The sequence below is a fragment of the Corvus hawaiiensis genome, chromosome Z (genome assembly GCF_020740725.1).
Source record: "Corvus hawaiiensis isolate bCorHaw1 chromosome Z, bCorHaw1.pri.cur, whole genome shotgun sequence".
In the NCBI taxonomy this organism is placed as follows: domain Eukaryota; kingdom Metazoa; phylum Chordata; class Aves; order Passeriformes; family Corvidae; genus Corvus; species Corvus hawaiiensis.
In genome coordinates this window covers 72,120,145-72,140,506 of record NC_063255.1, presented here as the reverse complement: position 1 = coordinate 72,140,506, position 20,362 = coordinate 72,120,145, and the positions used below count along the sequence as shown (strand labels likewise).

General features: G+C 41.2%; 1 protein-coding gene and 1 long non-coding RNA gene across 6 annotated transcripts in view; one reads left to right on the top strand and one right to left on the bottom strand.

Annotated features, from left to right (window-relative positions):
• Positions 1–5,174, bottom strand: part of EFNA5 (ephrin A5) — a 207,830-nt gene extending 202,656 nt beyond the window's left edge. For 3 of the 4 annotated variants that reach the window (XR_007200868.1, XM_048291201.1, XM_048291203.1), the window contains exon 1: positions 5,043–5,174. Coding sequence is in view for 3 of the 4 variants with exons in the window: in XM_048291201.1 (XP_048147158.1) it covers positions 5,043–5,167 (125 nt within the window). In the remaining variant the exon portion in view is untranslated. Of the gene's footprint in view, positions 1–4,372; positions 4,693–5,042 lie in introns of those variants that run through there. The other variant, XM_048291202.1, reaches the window with a different exon arrangement.
• A 1,425-nt stretch (positions 5,175–6,599) lies between these two features.
• Positions 6,600–20,023, top strand: LOC125319714. 2 transcript variants are annotated; one of them, XR_007200870.1, is made up of 5 exons: positions 6,600–6,842; positions 7,164–7,287; positions 10,646–10,722; positions 17,827–17,968; positions 19,335–20,023. It is a non-coding gene; the product is annotated as an uncharacterized LOC125319714 (long non-coding RNA). The 2 variants fall into 2 exon arrangements; XR_007200869.1 differs by having other exon boundaries at positions 6,610–6,842; positions 17,827–20,023.
• The last annotated feature ends 339 nt before the right edge of the window (positions 20,024–20,362 follow it).

The following is a 20,362-nucleotide window of genomic DNA, read 5'->3' as shown; positions in this document are numbered from 1 at the left end:
GGATCATAGCAATAGGGGAGGGAAAGGAAGGCTCATCTTTATCTATCCTTCTCAAAAAGCATATAGGGCTAGAAGAAAGAATGCAATGAAGTGTCCTGACTACGTGCACTTGGAAAAGATTTTTTAAGAACGGTTTCATGAAGATCAGGTACCACTTAACAAGGTGCCTTTCATACAAAGGTGGAAGCCAGTGAAACTATTGTTCTTTGTGCAGTCTTTCCATAGAAGGTTTCAAACTGTTTCAAACACCCACTTTTAAAATAAACACCAACGTTCTTTTGGAGACACAAGGTGTTAATGAAACCATTAAAAGCAGAGAAAGTAGGTGTAAAGAATTGAAGGCTCTACTACTGATCTTTTAATTACAAGGAACCCGTCGGAGATTTCTTCAGCTCTCGGAGAGCAAGCTGCTGGATAAAATGCTCTCAAAATAAAAGCCATGCTGTTTCAAAATAGGTTTATATATACATATAATATATATACAAGTATGTATATGTATACCCCAAGTACTTAGGCTCCTATGCTTCCCTTGACATATGAGACTTGTACATAACACCAACATCAAAGTAAATACCTTGACTTTACCCTTCCTCATCCCCAACTTCTTAGTTGTTCTTAACGTGCGTAACTGCTTTCTTCCTATTCCAGCCATTTCTGCATGGCTTCCCTCAACTCTGCACATAGGCATTACTGTGTCTATATGGAAAACAAAAAAACAAGACAAACCAAACAAAAAAACAGCCACATGACCTCAGCACATACAACCAACATGCTATGGTGAAATCCACAAACATGTAACAGACAGCAGAACACTCAGACATCCATCCAGCCCATGAAAATGCTCTGAAAAGTGCCAGGTGTGCATGAGCTGCCACGACCAGAGCTTCTCAAAACTAAATCTGTGAATTTGGCTGGTCCAGGGAGGCACTTAAGCACACATCTATCCACACACACAACTGCAGCAGAACTTAGGTGCGTAAGGATTGAGTTCAAAGAAGTTAGATGCTTTTCTGAAACAGTGCCTAAATACTCAGCTGAAAAATCCACATAGGCTGAGAAATCCAGGTTGTGAAATTCTGGTCTATGCATAGAATTTTCAGAAGTATTCACTCATTTTTCTGTTTGCTGCTCCCAAATATCTATCTAAAAAATAAAAGCCTTTATAAATACTGACCAAACTGTGGTATCCAGTTTAATTATGGAAAATCCCCAGCTGAAGTTGAAATTACTTTTCAGTACCTAAATTCTCTAATTACCATCTGATTTGATTTTATCCACATAAATACACAAAGAGAAAATAAATCAGCATCCTATGTCTTTATAATAATTTTTTTAAGGATTTGATATACCATTTTCTTGTATAAAATGCAGCCAAGCCCAGTAATACTCCTAATAAAAAATATTTGCTTTCGTGAGACTAGAAGCTATGGCCTCTATGTATGACCAGAAACTAGACTTGCAATTCAAGTATTTTTAACCACCCCGAAAGTAACAATTTATAAAGCTACATAACCTGACACTGAAACAACTTACAGGGGAATACCTAAATAGAAACCACAATCCTAAAGCATACTCCTGGCAAGCAGAAAAACATAGCAATAATTACATCAAGTAGTTCAGCTTGAACTGTGACAAGATTAAAAACAGTAGCAGGCACTAAGCAGGTCGACCGCTTTAAAATTTGGCCCTGGTACACAAAATTAGTTCTGAATTCTAATTAGAAGGACACTATTAATCAAGATTAAATTAATATGCTCCATTCCAAAACTGAGCATTGTATTCAGAATAATATTCCCTGATGATAATAAATTGCTGTTCCATATAAGAACACATATGCAAACAGTGCTGAAAGATTAATGCGCTTTATGATGGAATTTGTGTACACTTAATTCTAAGCCTACACAAATAAACAAATAAAAGAAACAACATTTTTGAGCTTACTTGAGGATTCATTTCCAATAAAAAGAAAAAAAATAAGGATTAAAAAAAAATTATTTTATTTATACTTCAAAATTTTAATTCCTAAGTATATTCTCTCCTGGAATTGGACTACAGCATTTACGGTAGGTGTATGTTAATAATTAAATACAGAATAAGGCACAGCAATACTTTAAACATTTCCAAGAACTGGCTTTGACTCTGTAAGAATATACAACTTTGTTACTCGTACATACTGACAATAATGACCATACACTTTCTAATTGTTCTAGCAGAACTTTGGCAACTAGCCAAGACATATAATACGAATTTTGCTACTAGACTCCCATGATTTTTTATTTACAAAACATTGTTCACACCAGCAGCACTTATCAACCGGACTACTCAACAATTTGCTGATGTGTCTTTCAATAAGAATTAAATTTTTACGTATTTCAGTAAGTTGCTGGAGTCTAATACTAATAAAAATTAAACCATCAAACCAAAAGGAAGGACAATCATTATTAAATTCTTCAAACTTTAAATAAAACCTAAATTTAGAGTGCCTTTATCATTATTAAGATGATCAATATTTCATTTTTTTAAAGGAAATTAATTAGTTGTATGGCAGTTTGTTAATTCTGAATAAATACAATAAAGAAGTAAGTAAATCACAACGGTAGTATTTGTGTTTAAAGTACTACACTATATTTTTCCTCTAATTTCAAGTAGTTATCACCAAGTAAGCATCTCTGCTTACTTTTACATGTGTTCACCTCCTGGGTCTGCCTCTAGATGAAGATAAATCACTCCAAAGTTACTCCTGCAACACTGTTAACTGCTCTAAAATTTTTGATATCCAAAGACAATATTGCCTTCAGCTTAGGTTCTGAGAAAACAAATTCAAAAGAGAAGTGCTTTCTTTTCTTTGGGTCTCTTCCACCTACCATTCAGGTGTTTGCCTGTTTTTATGTAACGCTCGTGTTACTTGGAAAGCACACACGAACTGGGCACGCTGTATAAAACAAAGGAGAGTTGCATCTGCACCCTGCTCTTTCTCATATCTTTAATTCACAAATAAACACAACATGTTCAAATGGATACATCCATTGTGAGAGAGCAGCATTTTAAGAGAAGAAATGTTTGTTTTTAAAACAGAAGGTTTAGAAACATCTTAAAATTAACTCTTCCTCTGCTGTTTGGAAGAATAACAAAACTAAGTTTTCTTTGCAGTCTGCTGACGTTAGATGTTGGATTAATAAGAGATTCCATTAAAGTAGTGATATATGATTAAACTTACTAGAATCCTTGTAAATATAATTCAGTGTATGATACCTACCAACTAGGTAAGCATTGCTTGTACCTTCAACTGTCTTTACCTATGTACAGTTATTGTGTAAGATCATCACACATAAGACAGCAGAAGTGAAAAATCTTGAATCTAAGGCTATTTTTGTAGTATTTTAACTGTTATGGCAGCAATGTGTGCAGTTAGTCAAACCTATTTCTTTCAACGATCCTCCTTTCACTCAGTGGGATTTGAGAATATTACTTCATTTTTTTTCCCTTTTTCTAGCAGTTACATTTCATTTTGCCTAACAACAGAAAAAATCTCAGTTTTTTAGAGACAAGCAATTTTTGGGACATACGTTCTTTGATGGTGATGTGAGGTATAACTTTTCATCGTATTTACTCTGAACAGTTTTTTTCAAGTAACACATGTAGAAAGAGGAAAGTGCAGAGAGAGGCATTTCAAATCGGAGATACTCATCATACCCAAATATGATTGTTTCTGTTTCTTTGTCTCAAATTTTTTGTGCCAACTATTTATCGCTGAGGCGTTGCGACCAGGAGCACAGTATTAAAGTGCTGGACAGACTAGCTAACCCTGGGCACTTGAAAATTCTGTCCATTAACTTCTGCATCACCTATTTTAAACCTGCTCTGGAATACCGAGTAGTGAAGTTTTCTGCAAGCAACACAGATCTATTAAAAAACATGACCTGTGACAAAAATCAATGTGCTAATCTCAAGCCAAACAGCAGTATCAGAAGCATAAAAAAGAGATAACCTAAGATAAAACGTCCCCAAATTTACTTAGACTAGCCTGACAGGTTTACGAAAGAAAAAAAAAAAGATCCCTTTGACACGGGTGCTTTGACAAGGCAAAAATATTTAATACCCAGCTGACTTTTTATCTAAACACATGGATATCATTTGGAGCAGGACTGAAATTACCTGATGGTAAATATGAGGGAAAACTCCAGAAAAAAAAAAATTAAACCTCCCTTTCCAGTGCTGAACTGCACTCAGAGCCTGGTGCTAGGAACCCTCCGGCGCGAGGGGAGCGGAGCGACTGCGCCAGCACCACTCGGCCGCGACGGCGGGGACCCCGGAGATGCGCCGTCCGTGTCCGGCGGCACCGGCAGACCCCGGGCCGGGACGACATACCTACCTTGCTTCCTCACCTCCAGCCCGCCCGGGAGAGCCCCTCGCCGGGCGGGCAGCGCAGGGCATAGCCGGGCAAAGCCGCCCCTGACAACCACCTCACCCGGGGTGCTGCGGAGGTCCCGCCGAGGACGCAGAGCCCTGTCCGGGGCCGGCTCCCCGCTACCGGCGGGCGCCACTCCCGCCGCAGGGACCCTTAGGGGCACCACTACCTGCGCCCCTCATCCCTCCCGAGCTCCTGGAGCAGGGCTGGCAGCAGACGCCGGCTGCCCATGCCCCGCCGGGAGGGCATCCATCTGGCTCCTGAGGGCCGGCGGCGGCCGATCCCAGGGAAGCCGGAGAGGAGAGAGGAGAGAGGAGAGAGGAGAGAGGAGAGAGGAGAGAGGAGAGAGGAGAGAGGAGAGAGAGGAGAGAGGAGAGAGGAGAGAGGAGAGAGGAGAGAGGAGAGAGAGGAGAGAGGAGAGAGGAGAGAGGAGAGAGGAGAGAGGAGAGGAGAGGAGAGATCACCCCCGCCACCCGCCCACCGTTGCTGCCTGAAGCCCTGAACCTCCGAAAAATAAAAGTTTTACTCTCCGTCTTGCAGCCGGTCTCTCGACACGAGTCTCCGGCGCCGGAGCGCCGCTGTGCGCCCGCCCGCCGACCCCCGCCCGGTGCGCGCCCGCGGCCGCCCCGCGTACCTGGGGTTGGAGCTGTTCCAGTAGACGGCGTAGCGGTCGGCCACCGCCTTGGCGCCGGGCTCCTGCCCGCGCACGCATACCCACAGCGCCGCGGCCGCCAGCAGCAGCATCTCCACGTGCGGCATCGCGCCCGGCCAGTGGCGCGGCGAGGCGGGATGACGGAAAAATAAAGAAAAGAGGGGAAAAAAAAAAAAAAAGAATGGGGAAGAAGGCAGGCGGAACCAAGCCGGGGCGCGGGAGTTGTGGCGTGAATAAATAAAAAGCGAGGCGCGGAGGCGGTGGGCTCCGCGGCGTGCCGCGCCGCAGCGAGAGGAGGGCGCCTGGCGCCGAAGACGGGCAGCAGGCGGGGAGGGCGATCCGCGGCCCCTCAGGAAGCCTCACCCTGGCAGGGGGTGGTGGGGGCCGAGACGGGTGGCGGCGGCAAGCGGCGGGAGGTGCTCATTCACCGGGAGTCCCGGACGGAGCCCACGGCACACATACACCGGCCCGCCGGCGCGGCGGGCGGGCGAGAGCAGCCCTTCCTTCGCCCCCTGCGAGCGGCCCCGGCGGCGCTGACGGCCGAAGTGCGCGGGGATGGAAGGAGCGAACGAGCGGGAGACGGGGAAGAAGAGCGGGGAGGAGGAGAGGAAGGAGATCCTTTCCCTGGAAGCCCACGGCGAGTCCTGGCGATATATTAAAGGCCGCCGGCTGGGAGCGGGAGGAGAAGTACCCGCAGATCTCAAAGTACAAAGTTTGTGTCTTCCTTTCTGGCCCTCCGTTCCCCGCAAATGAGCAACAAACAAAAACAGGGAAAAAAAAGGGGGGGGGAGGGGAGGGGAGAGAGGGGGAAAGAAGCAAAAGCCCTGAGGAGTTTGCTTGCTGCGCTGATGGAGTTGAGGAGCCTGTTCTGCAGCACGGAGTGTCTTGAAGGAGACTTTGTGGAGTGGTTTTCTTGTCCTTCCTGTTCCTGGGCGGTGGATGCACCAAGGACTGAGCAACAGCCAAGGCAAAAAAAAAAAAAAAAAAAAAAAAAAAAAAAAAAAAAAAAAAGCGGTGGAGTGGGGGCAGGGAAAAAAAAAAACCGGCCAATCCAAGAAATATAGTGGCGTGGAAACCAAGGAGATGAAAGTAAAAAAAAATGTTTTATGAGAGGGCGTGGAGGAAAGCAAAATCTCGGAGAAGTGCAAAATCAAGCCTGCAAACTCCTCTGATGATGCTGGTCTTGGCTCGCCTCTCCTGCTCGGGGAACGAATGGAGCGATAAGGCGAGGTGCGGAAATCTCCTGATTCAGCCTCCCGGAGCCTCTCTGAGATAAAGCAGGGTCCAGTTCCGTGAACATCAACTTCTGCGGAAGGACAAAACAGTTTGAAAGAGCAGGGAGGGGGTAAGAGAAAAAGAATCCACCCCTCAGACGGCTACATAAGGAGATCGAAAAAAACCCAACCACCCCAGATCTTCTCGGTCTTGCCCAACAGCTGCTCCCCTTTTCCCTCTGAAGCAGCAGCAAGAGCGGCAAGGAAAAATATACCACGCCAGCAGGCAAATAAATAAACTTGAATGCAGCGGCAGGCAGGGAGGGATCGTAAAGAGCGACGAGGATTGGAGGGGCAAAAGTCAGCTCTGGAAAAAAAAAAAAATTGCTTTATGGGAGGAAAAAAATCTTTAAACAGTCACGCCCCCTTTTGCAATGACCGGTCCCTTCACTGCGTGTAAATCCGACATCAGCAACCTGGAAAAGCTAGGAGCCTGGCGTGCTGAGCTGTCTCTGTGCATGCGTGTGTGCGACAGGCAGCCGCAGAGATCTATGCGCGGTATATCGAGGTACGCACGCACACAAACACACACACACGCATACATACATGCACACGAGAGGGTCAGATCGGGCGCCGGTGTGCACGAGGGATGAAGACGAGGAGGAGGCGCAGGCAGCCAGCTCCAAGCACGGGCGCTGCTGCTTGATCATGTGGGATTTTTGCATGCAGTTTACTTGGGAAAGGGGGGGATTTGCCTGTGCAGCCAGTCAGGACACAGCCTGCTGTTTGCTTACAGATTCCCTTTTTTTTTTTTTTTCTTTCCCTTTTTTCTTTTTTTTTTTCTTTTTTTTTTTTACACCTCGACCTGATTGGCTTACAACACGAGAAGGGAGGTGTCATCCCGGGCTTCTCCTCCTCCGTGCCAAAAAAATACCCAACCCCACCTTCTGGAAACCTGACTAATTGAATTACTAAGACCTCGGAGTAGTTCCTGTGCAGCCTTACTGCTGAAGGTAACCATTTCAACGCCGGATGCTGCGACAGGCATTGCGCGGGATGCGGACGAGTTTCCGCCGGCCACGACAAACAGTGTGCCGAGAAATTCCATCGAAACAGCAAACTCCTTCCCCGCGTTCCCCCCGCGGCGGGGGTCGGCACGCTCGCCCCGGGCGACGCGCGGCAGCGCCGGTTCCCGCACACCGCAGCGCTGCGGGACCGGGCGGAGCGCGGAGGGACCTTCCGCAGCCGCGGAGGCGGCTCCGCTCCGCCACGCGCCGCCGCGGACACTCCGACACCGGCGGCGGGGCACGGTGGGCGCCGGGCCGGTGTTCGGCCGCCAAATGCCCGCGGGTGCGCGGAGGGGGCGGCGCGGCGCGGGCAGGTGAGCGGCTCCCGCGGGCGGGGCGGAGCCGGGGCCTCCTCCCGCCGCTCCCGCCCGCCGGCGTTGCCGGGGTGACGGCGGCCAGCGCCGCGTCCGTCCCGTTCCGTCCCGGCCCGCCCCGTTCCGTCCCGGCCCGCCCCGTCCCGTCCCGTGCCTGTCCCGTCCCGTCCCGTGCCTGTCCCGTCCCGCGCCGCCGCCGGGGCCCGCGGGGCCGCGTCCCGCCCTGTCCCGCCCGCCTGCGGCCGGCGCGGCGCGTTCGGAAGCGCCCCGACTCCCCCCAGCGGCGCGGGGCGGCGGCGCAGCGCGGGCGGAGCGGCGGCCGCATCCTGCGCGGGGCTCGGCTCTGCCGCGGGGATGCTTGTTGGGCTGTTCATTTCCCTGTGGTTTTCCTCAGCGTCGAGGAAGACACTGCGGGTTAATCTTCACCCATCGCATCACCCAAACTGCCCCCGATTTCTGCTCTTCGTCCCCCGCTCGGAAGTTAGTGAAGCGACGGAGCATGGGCTGGAGTTAAAAAGAAACAATCAAACCCCTTGGGTTTGTTTTTTTAATTGTTTGGGGTATGTTTTCAGTTTGTGTGTGGGTTTTTTGTTTGTTTTGTTTTGTTTTTAGCGAAGTATTTTACGGTTTTCAAAGCTTTACTATTAAAAGCTGAAAAACTTGTCTCCCTATGGTCTTCCTTCAGCGTTGTTTACAGTATGTTGACATCGGCAGATTAGTGTTAGTAGGGTACAAAGTACATCGGCCAAGTAAATTACTCAGGTATAACAGGCACCATAATCCCAAACTCGGTACATTCCTTTTCATTAAAAGAAGCCCAGCAATTCCGATTTTTTGCCATCTTTGAACTAAGTTCTTTTAGTGGGCATGGGCACATCCAATATTTCCTTAGTCTTTTTTGTCCAGCACAGACAGAGATGTGCCATTGTAGGAAGCAAAATAAATAATGCTTTTCCCCCCAAAGAATCTCCTCAGCCACGTTTGTAAGAAAAGTTCAATTTTTTTCTTTTTTCCTCTTTGTTCTGCTTGTGAGAAGTATCACAAGGAAAGAGCAAGGGGTCATTTTGTACAACTTAAAATACATTTTAATAGCAGAGTCAGAGCTTAATCCAGTATATAAAATGTCCTTCCAGGACTGCAAGGATTGTGGGTTTTTTTAAACACATACAAAGCTGTGAAAGGAAGGCAAACTAATAATAATTGGGGGAAGAAAATCCAAAAAAGACTGACAATAGCAGGAGTATATCCTTTGTCCCTGCTTTACTTAGCAAGCAAGCTGTAGGTGGCTGTATCTTAGTAGTTTATAAACAATACAGAGATATAAATCCTTTGGACTGAAGATGTAAATTAATTCCATGAGTAAAACAAAGTACCAGTTTAATAAAGAGAAAGTAAGAATTTTTTTTACACCATAACCAGTTCACAGAAATCATCAAATATGCAGTACCCAGGAACAAACCAGCTTCTAGCCCACTCTCTTTTTTCATGATTACATGATTACACAATTATTGATGGCACGGTTGTAAAATGCTTCTGTATACCAATGGCCCCTGGCATAAGCATTCATTAGGCAGAAAGGTAAAGACTGTTAACAAGTGATTCAACACCGGTGAAACTATTTTGAATACAGTGTTGAGAAAAATTAGTGTGTGTGCCGACTGGGTATCTGGAACTGCCTCTGACAAGACTGTGTAGCTGCCCCTGAATCCTCAGCTCCACAACACAAACAAACCATTACCATCCACTGCAGAGCCTGTACTTTCTCTGTGGCTGCACAGAATTCCTGTGGCTTGATGTGCTGTGCTGCAGCCACTACCTTAATTGATCACATAGCTCAAAATAATTAGCTAAGCACAGCCTAAGACTTTGTCTGAAGGAAAAAGGGATGTTTCTGTAGATTTTCTTTCTTTGCTGATTGCCATTAACGGTTCACATTATTTGTATCATTGTCCAGCAATGCTTGGTATCTTGAACAGATACAAATGACTTATGGTGTTACAATGTAGGTAGAGTTGTTAAAATATAATTTAAGTTCTTGGCTTTGCCATTTAGAGATACTTTGTCACTCATAAAACAGAAAACAGAAAATATATCTCTGCATTATTCCTATAGCTTGTATGTATAATTTTTATCTCCTACGAATTTGGGCAGTGCTTTAGAAGTAAAACTAACTGGTAGGACCCAATCCACCTTTTCCTGACATTAGCTCCAGTGACTTTAAAGACATTCAACAGGCAAATATCATGGGCTTTTTCCTTTTGTTACAATGCAGAGAATTAAGACAAGCCCATTCTGGAAAAATGGATGCATATTGCGAGTTAGTGAAATATATACCGGGGTTTTTTTTCTAAATTTTGTGGAAATGTGAATTTTTAAATCATATGTTCAGTATAATTTTATTAAACATAGCCAGGGAAAAAATTATATATATTCCTGTGGTTGGTCTGTATTTAAATCATCTGCAATATTTCATTAAAAGGCTGAACAAAATTTCAGCTTATTTGTTTATCAGTGGTTACCCTGGACCTGTATTTTTCAGGACCTGAAAGCATCATGCTTTCTTATACTTTTAATCACTCTCTGATTGCGTAAATATTTGACAAAAATTATTTAGAAGCAATCTCAGCTTCAAGTTTTGCAAACTGATAACTGAACAGAATGGTTAATCATCACAAATTCTCTCATCTTTTACGGTAATCCTTGATACTGTAAGCTGTCAAAGAGTAATTCAGAACAAAACCTTAGACTAATTTCCATATGAGAAGAGTAGGTACCACAGGCATAAATAATACTGTTAGAGAGAATTACTGAATTCTGCATAGAGAAGCATGTTACTAATTTGATTGCAAATATTCTCAACTAGAATAAGAGCTTTCTTTCTAGGTGATTTCTCTAACTTAAAGATATTTTTTCTTCTCAGACACATTTACCTGTGAGGGACTCTGTGTATGTACTCCCTATTTTTTTGTCCTTTTTTTCTTTCCCACTAGGTAGAATAAATAATCTCATGAAAAAGAACATAAGGAAATGGCTTCAGACAAACCTGAACCAGGATTTACTTTTGTGTGTGAGTATTTTCAAGTTGCTAGAATAGAAGAATTAAATGAAGATTCTTGATATTCTATTTATTAAACTGTCTGGCAACTCCCTTGCTCCCCTTGCCCTCATTTTCCCGTCTACCAACCAGAGATAGATTATACCTTTACTCTGCTGTGATGTACTGAGGCTCAATAACTTCATGGGTTTGGATGTTCAAAGAAGCAAGTTTGAGACCCTTATATGAAAAAAAAAAAGAAAATGCCAGAACACAAAATACAGTAAAATTGAATTTTAGACAAATTTTAGAGTGGTATCTTTCTGAGATATTTTCAGGCATATTATTTTGTACAGGAATCATGCATGTTCTTTTTTGCATATGGTTCTTAAAAATTTGCTGTTGTTTTAAAGAAAATTATCTAGTTATCAACTTTGCTTCCATTTCAGTTTGTCAGTTCAAAATCCTGTGTGTCTGGCTGAGCTGTCAAAAGATCTTTAGCTCACAAATTGGGCAAGATCTCTTCAGCACATAACTATTTGAATATTAGTCTGGAAACTTCCAAAGTTTAATACATTGAGGAAAACTTTGAGAAGGAAACAAAATATTTCCTAGCTTCATATGGCTATTTCACAATTTTTTCCCCCCCAAAGATTGCAAGGGAAAGAATTACAAGGTACAAGATTTTCAAAAACATAAATGGAAGCAGGTTATTTATCTATTCCTAGACACAGAAGTGTTGAAGTTAAATGTAATGTCCCCTCCATATATGTAGGTAATAACTAAGATATAGTGTGTTGCCATTCAAATTTGTTGTTTGTTTGTCTTCATAAATACTTTTGCTCATGTTTGCTAAATATCTAATTATGAAGAATTTGTTTGTCAACACACTTTAGAGAGCTCAAAATTTATGCCTTTGTGAAGTTAAAGTGTTTTTAATACTGTCAATTTGAAAGGCAAAATAAAAGCATTTGTTTCTACCCACTCAAGACCCTGTGTAGGGTTTCTCGCTCTACAAAACGTAAAGCTCATTGCACTGATTTGTCATTAATATTGATTCAATAAAAATAACTGAAATGGCTCATCAATAAAGTCGAAGCAAGAGAATCCATAGCCCTAGGATAAATATATAGCTTTCATTTTCCCATCCACTTCAATTCCTAAAGACATTAATTCAAAGATCTTTTTAAAAGACTTTCGAAAGCAATTGCTCAATCTTAATTTATTACAGAACCAGGATCTTGCAAAACCTCAAATTTTAGTATTATCACTGCAGAAACAAACATTTAAAGCTTGTAGGTGCAAGAAAGATTAAGCACTGTACTGTAAAAATGAAGTATAATGCAGGAAAAAAAAAAACAGAGACAGTGGACAGTATTAATGTAGTTATTGCAAAGATTGCTGTTTACTCCTGCAAAAAAGGCTGTATTGAGCAGATAGGCTATACAGGTTATACAGATTATGTTACATGAGCAGGCTCTCATTTCAGCATCTGTGCATCTCCTATGATGACAGGGCAGGACTTAAACCAGCTAAGGTAAATATTAATTCCGTTTGACCTTGTGATACTCCTAAATGATATTTTATGTTGCTTGCTGTTCAAATGCACATGCTGAGACTGCATTTTTCCAGACTCCTCATGATGAAAGTTAGCCCTTCAGGATTCTTTCTGTGCACTGAGTAATTGCAGATGGTGGTCTAGAACATCAGTGTTTGCTTAGAAACGCTGTTTTCAAGCAGTCTTTTCAAAACAGACGGAAGGAGATTAAAAAAACAACAGACAAACAAAACAAAAGCCCCAGAAGACTAAAAGAGGTAGGCATGCATGCAAAACCAAACACTGAATTCAAAATAATATGACAAGAAGCAGTTGTTTGCAGGTATATGTGGTTCTTGGTTTTGTAGTGTTACATCAACTAGTGGAAAAATCATTGATCTTGCTTGTGGGCATGATGTGGGTTTTTGTTTCTTGTTTAAGCCTTGTTGCATGGGATAGACAGCTAGGGTATTTTTTTGTCTGTGTCCAGATAAGTGAAGAAAAACAAGCTAGAAAATTGAGGCACAGGTGGACTACTGTTATTACCTGGAAATATGATGGAAATCCTGTACTTGATTACCTTCAAGCCCTATGTAGTAAACATAATTATCAATTTCTATTATTAATAGCACACTTTACCAGAATAAAAAAATTCACAAGATACCCTTTAATAATTTTCAGAATTTAATCAACATTCAGGATAATTTTCAATTTAAGTTTGTGCAACTGCAGCCATTATTCTTGCTGTTCATTTTACATATGAATCATAAGCTGTAAAATCATAAACAGTCCCTATTGTTGCAAAACCCTGTGCTTGCTTGTGCATATCTTTCAGTACATAGCAAAGCCTTGGACTTTGACACTGTTCCCTCATCACACAGCACCGCCCATCAACTAACATTACTCACATTAGTGAAAATGAATCAACATTAAAAAAACCCCAATCAACACAGCTGCAGAGTAGGTTACTACAGATCATGCCACAGTTCTGCGCTGAGTTAGCACTGGAGGCACTTGCCCTGATATGTTGCACAAGTAAGAGTCTTATAGTCTAAAGGCAGCTCTAAGGAGTTTGCATGCAGAGGTAGCTGAATGGCACGAGACAGGCTCTCCATTCAGGAAACTTCAGATCTCCTACGCTAAGGAGACTCAGTGTACGTCACACGCTGGAGAGCTCTTTGCAGAGGAGATGCTTTCCTGACCAAGGGAGCAGACCCAACAGGACATAGTTGGATGCCGTGGGTGACACATGGCCTGGGCAGATGGTGTTCCCCAAGACGTCTGTCAGCACAGCGCAAAGGTTACCCCCGTGGGTATTTGGTGCAGCTTCTCACCCATGCTGTTTGCTTTGTACAGCAACAGTTCCACTGGTTCTGCAGCCATGGAACAAGGTCCTATGTGCTGGGGAGAAAATCTAATCTGGTTGAAAGAACAAACAGAAACAAGACTGATATATATTATTGCACTTAATTAGCAAGAAAATTTTGGAGAAGTCTGTGTGCAACTATGCACTTTGGAAGTTTTTAGCTGGAAGAAAGAAATTTCAGAGGTTTCAGTGATAAAACTCTGAAGAGTTATTTACTGTAGGTGGGGTGGAAGACCCCTGCAGAGTTTTTAGCTATACTGTTCAGACTTCAACAATGTTTTTAATTAAAAAGCCTGTTCTTAGAGTCATGTGACTAAGAGGAAATACACCCTTTCCTTTAGAAACTACATTTCTGAACAGTTTGCAGAGTAGTGTTTGAAGAGTGAAAACTAAATGTTTTTGAAATAGCAGATATCCCGTTCATGCCTGGATACCTGGTGGGTTTTTTGTAGTCCTGTATTTGTGTGAATTCCAACACAAAATAGAAAGAGAAGCGTTATCAAAGACATTTACGAACACAACAAACCACAACTTTCAAGACAGGGTCATGAGAGAAAGGGCATTTTCTTAACCCTCTTTATTCCTTAATCAGAGAGGTCCACTAATACAACACTTTTGTTGCAGATTTTGTATGCAGCCTTTTCCACTGCATGGTATACCAAGTTTGGCTGATTCTTGAATTCCAAGAGATTAGACTCAGCCAAGTAAGAACAGAGCAGAGTTAGCTGCCTTGTGTGATCTATGCCAACAAAACAGACATCAGCTTGACAAATGCCAGTCTGATAATCGTCATGGAAAGCCGATGCAGAAAAGCAATAAGGTTAAAATTTTTTAGGACTGTTTAGCAAGACTTTGGTTGCAGTCTCATTGTCCATGAAGGTGTTGTGGACATAGTGGAGAATGAATTTATGAAAACATTACAACAGTTTGAATCGCATTGTCTGCTTTGGGCCAGTTCTAAGTGAATATTATTCTCCTTACCATCAGCTGTGCCATAGCTTTCTAGAGGACAGTACTGTTAGAGGAGAAAATATGAGAATTTTATTTTTGCAGACCATAATATCAAAAACTTAGATGAGAGAAAGTAGTCTTTTGGCACTCATGATCCCTCTTCCTTCATTATGATTTTTCTTCACAAGTTCCATCTCAGATGAGCTTTTGCACAGACTTCTCTGCTTAATGAAAATTATTCATTAAAATACTACTCTTTTAAATTGAAGTTACAGAAGACTTGTACAGTTAAGAAATTAATTTCACACCTTTTTGGCAATCATTTGCTTTTACTGTCCTTCATTTTGGACCTTGGCTACAGGCACTTCAAAGACATGCATCTTACCTTTGACATTGGAAAGGTGTTCTCAAAACTAATTTTTTCAACCCATTTCAAAGGGAAAAAATCAGGAGACAGTGGAATCCAGCTAACAGATAACTGGAAAACAGTTCTGAAATGTAGGACTAGCTTACAATTGTTGAAGGAAAATGCCAAAATCAAGAGTTGAAGGACTAGTGATAAATCCTAAAACAGTAGAAGTATGATATTGAAAAGAATTCATAAGCAGATTTCTTAATTAGGAGGGATTATTGATGTCTTATAAAATCCACTGTATATTCTTAGATCATTTAGCTTTTCAGCATAAACAAAAGAAAACAAATAGTAATTGTCTTATACTTCTGAAATCCTTTTGTCAACAGGCATATGGCAGAAACAGAGTGGAAAATCACATTATCTAAAGGCTGCGGATGAAATCAAGAGATCCACTATCACTTAAAACCATAAAAAGGTTTTAATTTTGAGTGACAATTGTTGTTTTCTGCTGTTCAAATGTTGCTGGATCTTCTCTGAGCCAAGAAATAAGAGTAATGATTAATTCTGTGTAACTATTAAACTTCAGAGGGGAAAGAAATGGAAAGAGGGGAAAAACCCTGGGGCAAATCAAACCAGAATGTGGCACTCTAAGGTCTGAGGTCAATAGTCAGTGTGGGGTTTTTTATTACTAAATTATCTAGGATTTGATTGGTTTGATCCTCCTTTGACTTGTAATAGAATACCAGAACTTTATCAGAAGGAATTTGCCACTTAATTTTATTGCCAGATATTCCCATTTAACAAGTCCTTGAGGTTAAATTCTGAGTTTGTCTACATGACCTAGTTAGCTGCAGAGTAGATGTTCTTTATTCAGTCAGAGTGTACCACTAAGGTTGCAACTGCTGCATCACAGTGCTCAGTAAAATGTCCTGCTCCTGGAAGGTGCTGAGTGAGACTGTCACACACAGAGCATATTCATTTCTCCTTATCTTTGGTGCAGTAAAGGATGTTTAGAATTTTTCAGGAATTAATCCAACAGGATTAGACCTAGCGTGGCTAAATCTTCCACATGTTAAAGGAAATTAGTGTGTTGTTATAGAAAATTTGTGTCCAGAATCCATACAAATTGTCATAAGGAGTGATTTACAAGTCGCTTATGAGAAAAGCTGTAGCAAGACACTTAACACAGTCTTGCCCATATTGTGCAGATCTGACACAGCACAGTTTCTTTTGCATGGCTTGTACCTACAAGATCATGGTCCGCTGCATAGGCTTTAAGACTTAAGGGATTCTTACATCTGTAGTGTAAATTTATATGTGCTATAGACAATAAATCAAGATTAATAAAATATATGATAAATTTTTGCTAGTAATGGAAAAGCTTATGTGAAAAATCAAAGAATATTGAATTGAAGTTTTACCTGCAATCTTATCCTTGCCTACAAAAATACTGTGCATTGTAGATCAAGAGAGTGTAGTACATGATATTTAGTGTAACTGGCAAAGCAGCAAAGGATAGCATTATAGCACAATAAATAACCCTATAGCATAAAGCCTAATATGACTCTTTATATTGTTAGGCTAAATATAGACCTCAAAACCTTTTTTGCAACAAAGTCCCTACATATATATCTGTAAAAGAGCACTTTTTTTTTTTTTGGTCCTGAAAACCTTGAAAGGTTATAATCATGGTTTAAAATAAGTAACTCTCAAATTTTCTTTTGTGGTCATCAATTCCACTTTTCTAAAGAACCTCATAAACACAATGGGCCCAATGCCAAAACAAAAATTAAATGCTCGTGTGATACCCAAGGGAAGACATACTTTAACTATGAAGTATTCTCACAAGAAGCCTCATAAACTCTACATGAAAGTGAATGATCTAGAGTTTGTGCCATTAATGTTTGTTGCTTTGACAGCACTGTTTATCAAAATAACTACAATTTTCAAAGAAAGACTACTTAATTTTGACTGTATTGCTTTTCTGTTGGAAAGGACTATAAATAATAAGTTCACTAAGTTTTGGGAGTAGTTTGCAGTCAATCTAGTTTGTTCCGCAGCAGTCAGTTAATCCCTTCAAAGTATCATCTATTCGTCAGTTCACTATTTTCTCTAAGCATAGATGGAATATATTAAAGCTATGTGGAAGCATTTAAAAAGAAAAAGGGTTGGAAAAGAAGAGTACCCTGCATGTCAGCCCTTTAGAGAACTGAAAAAAACAGATGTTTTGCTGTACTGTTTTTCTAAAATGCTTCTACTGTCCTTTCCCCTTTTCCTCATCTACTGTATTTATCTCTTTTTCTTATACTCATTTAAGAAACTGCATTTAAAAAGCAAGTCAGGTTACATTTGTCAGGTATAGCTGCACTCATATTACTCTGATATTCTCTAGCTGCTCTTTGCTTTTGTTACTTTTTGTTGCTTTATGAGAGTTGGCTGTAATTTGGTACCATGAATTTTAAATGAAGTGGCAGTTTAACATCAAAAGACACAAGTAGCAAAGGTCTCAGACTTGCACAAAGTTTCCACACACACAATATACTATGGTTTATACTGCATATGCATAACAATTGTTTGAAAGTATTCAGCCTTGCTTGCCAATAACTTCTCAGTCATGTGTATGGACCTAGACCTTTTACATTTTGAATTTTTTATTTGGTCTGCTTAGGAAGATAGAGGCAAAATTCATCATGGACTTCAGTGAGATCTGGATTTTGCTCGCAGTGAGTAACCAACATAACAGCACCAAACAGAATATCTGCAATATTCAACAGAGTGCCATTAAATCTCAGAATACTGTGCCAGATCTCCTAGCATAATTTTCCTTTATTTGCAGCTAACAGAAAAAAAAAAAAAAAGTATTTCAGAAGCTTGCAAATTTCACTTCTAAGTATACAAGAAAATTCTTTGATTTTTTGCATTCTGCAGGTATCAAGACATATCTTGCTCAGTCAAGGAGCGTGCAGGAGAATATGGAAAACATATGGAAAATACAGTTGGTTGAAAACAAAGGAAATCATTTGAGGCCATGTTTAGATACTCAGCATCTCAGTGTGTTCTACAAAGAGAGGTAGGGAAGAGTTTTGTCATCTTTTTTACAGGAAGGCCTGAGGCATTTGAGTTCAGTAATTTTCTAGAAGCATCTGCTTCAAATTTATAGATGAGACTTTTCTGTAGGTCCCTGAAGTTACGGTTGGCTATGGGTTGAAGATCACTACTAGCTCGGGCTGTTGCCCACAAATACAACTCTATGGTATCGCAGTCCTGAAAGCAGCTTTCTTCTGCTGTTCTTGAATAGTCAACAAGACTTGCCTAACCGTATCATAGTTTCTGTAAGAGGCACCCCAATAAGAAAAACTAGAACTGTGAAATAATGCCTTTTCCAGCAGTATCCAAAATACTCTGCTATTAGGAACTGCATCAGTATTGAGGCTGAAGTCTGGGAGAATTTTACTACTTACAGTGAAACCAGAATTTTGCCAAGTTTAACATGACATAATCCAGGCCAGGATTTATGGACACCCTGCATACTGATACCAGGCAGCACCAAGCTGTATTTAATCAGATAGGGAGTGGAAACTCAGAGCATGATGTCTGTGGTGAGTAGCTTCAGTAAATAGTGCCTTTTAATATCTGTATAAACATTTTCCACCATCATTTTAGACAAAGAAAAAGCACTGTACCCCCAACTTTATTAATATCATTAGCTGATTTTCGTTTTGTTAAATAAACTGTATCCTCTCCCTGGTATTTTTTAAATAACCTCTCAGCTTCATGGATCAGCACTCCAATCCCTCACCTCCTCTGTTCAGATCTCTTTTTTTGCCATTGCAAATACTTAGTCAACAGCACCTGACTGCCAAGAAGTTTAAAGATCAACATTGTTTTATCCAGAATATAATATGGTTGTCATAGTTATGAGTTCTCACAACCTAGATTTTCCACAGCCTTTGACAAATTGCTTAAATTTGCCGATTCACAGCTTACACATCTGAAAAGTAGATCTAGTAATAATTACCTCCTTTTTGCAAGTGTTGAGGGGATTAATTAATCAGTGTTTGTTAAGCACTTAAAATCCCTTGGATGAAAGGCACTAAATTTAAAATAATGTTTCAACACAGAATTTTAAATGTTAGAATTATTATTGTTATAGTTCATCTGATCTTAAATATTACAATTCCTGTAAATTCACTTCATTTGACTGTGTGATTGCTGAAGCATCTCTCTCCTCAAATAATGTCCAGGGTTGAATTTAAAGAAAATTTGATGGATGGACAATCTGATATCCCTGGACAGCTGTAACCTGGTGATACTGTAAAACTAGTTGTTACACAACTGGATCAAATTTGCCAAGCTACAGCTTTTATCCCTTTTGTTTCTTCTAGCTTTTGTCTGCTATGTATAAATGCTCTATTACACTGTATCTTCTCTTTTAGTTGATGCTTATGTTTCCCTCTGACAGAAGAATCTTTGATAAACTGGAAACTGAGTGACTCTGGGAACTCAATAATAACCTGCTTTACAGTTTTCCATTAATTTCTACAGTTCTTCAAAGAACAATTCCATAATTTTCAGCATTTTTCTGTTGTGTGTAATCAAACTGGATGCAAATGGACTCAGCAAGCCACAAGATCCTCTTGCTTCTCACAGATAAGTATTTCTCTACCTACACTTTTGAGCATTTTTATCTATAGCTATGAATAAATGTGAATCAAATAAATAAAGATTATTCACCCTGAAGAGAAAAGCAGTGGCTTTTAATGCAGTCTTTAACCTATTGGTCCACCAAAATGACCAATGTTTTCTCTATTCCTTTGCTTGTACATTAAATAAAAGTACCATGAATGACCACTTTGCTACATTTTAATCCACTCAAGCATCATATATAGGAGTATCAGACTCTGTGTTCACAGGAATAACATGTAAAAATTTGTGTGCTCCCCTGTCACAGGGATACATATAAAGTTTTTGGGAGTCTATAGTTATGAGTCAGTAGCCTTTCTATGTGCCATACGTTTGTAGTTTCACATGCTTTAGAATTCCTGTGATCCCCAGGCAATAACAGCGTCTTTCCAGAATTTCTTTCACAGAAACTTTTTTTTTGTGTCCCTATATTTTTTCCTTTGTTTCTTTCTTGCATTTTTACAGTATCACAGAATCACAGAATATGCTGATTTGGAAGGGACCCATCAAGATCAGGGAGTCCAGCCCTTTGCCCTCCACAGGACACCCCAAGTTACACTATGTGCCAGAGCATTGTCCAAACGCTTCTTGCACTCTGTTAGGCTGATGCTGTGACCACTGCCTTGGAGGGTGTGTTCCAGTGCCCAAACACCCTCTGGGGGAAGAACCTTTTCCTGGTATCCAACCTAAACCTCCCCTGACATTCCTTCAGGCCATTCCTTGGGTCCTGTCACTGGGCACCACAGAGAAGAGATCAGTGTCTGCCCCCCCTCTTCCCCTC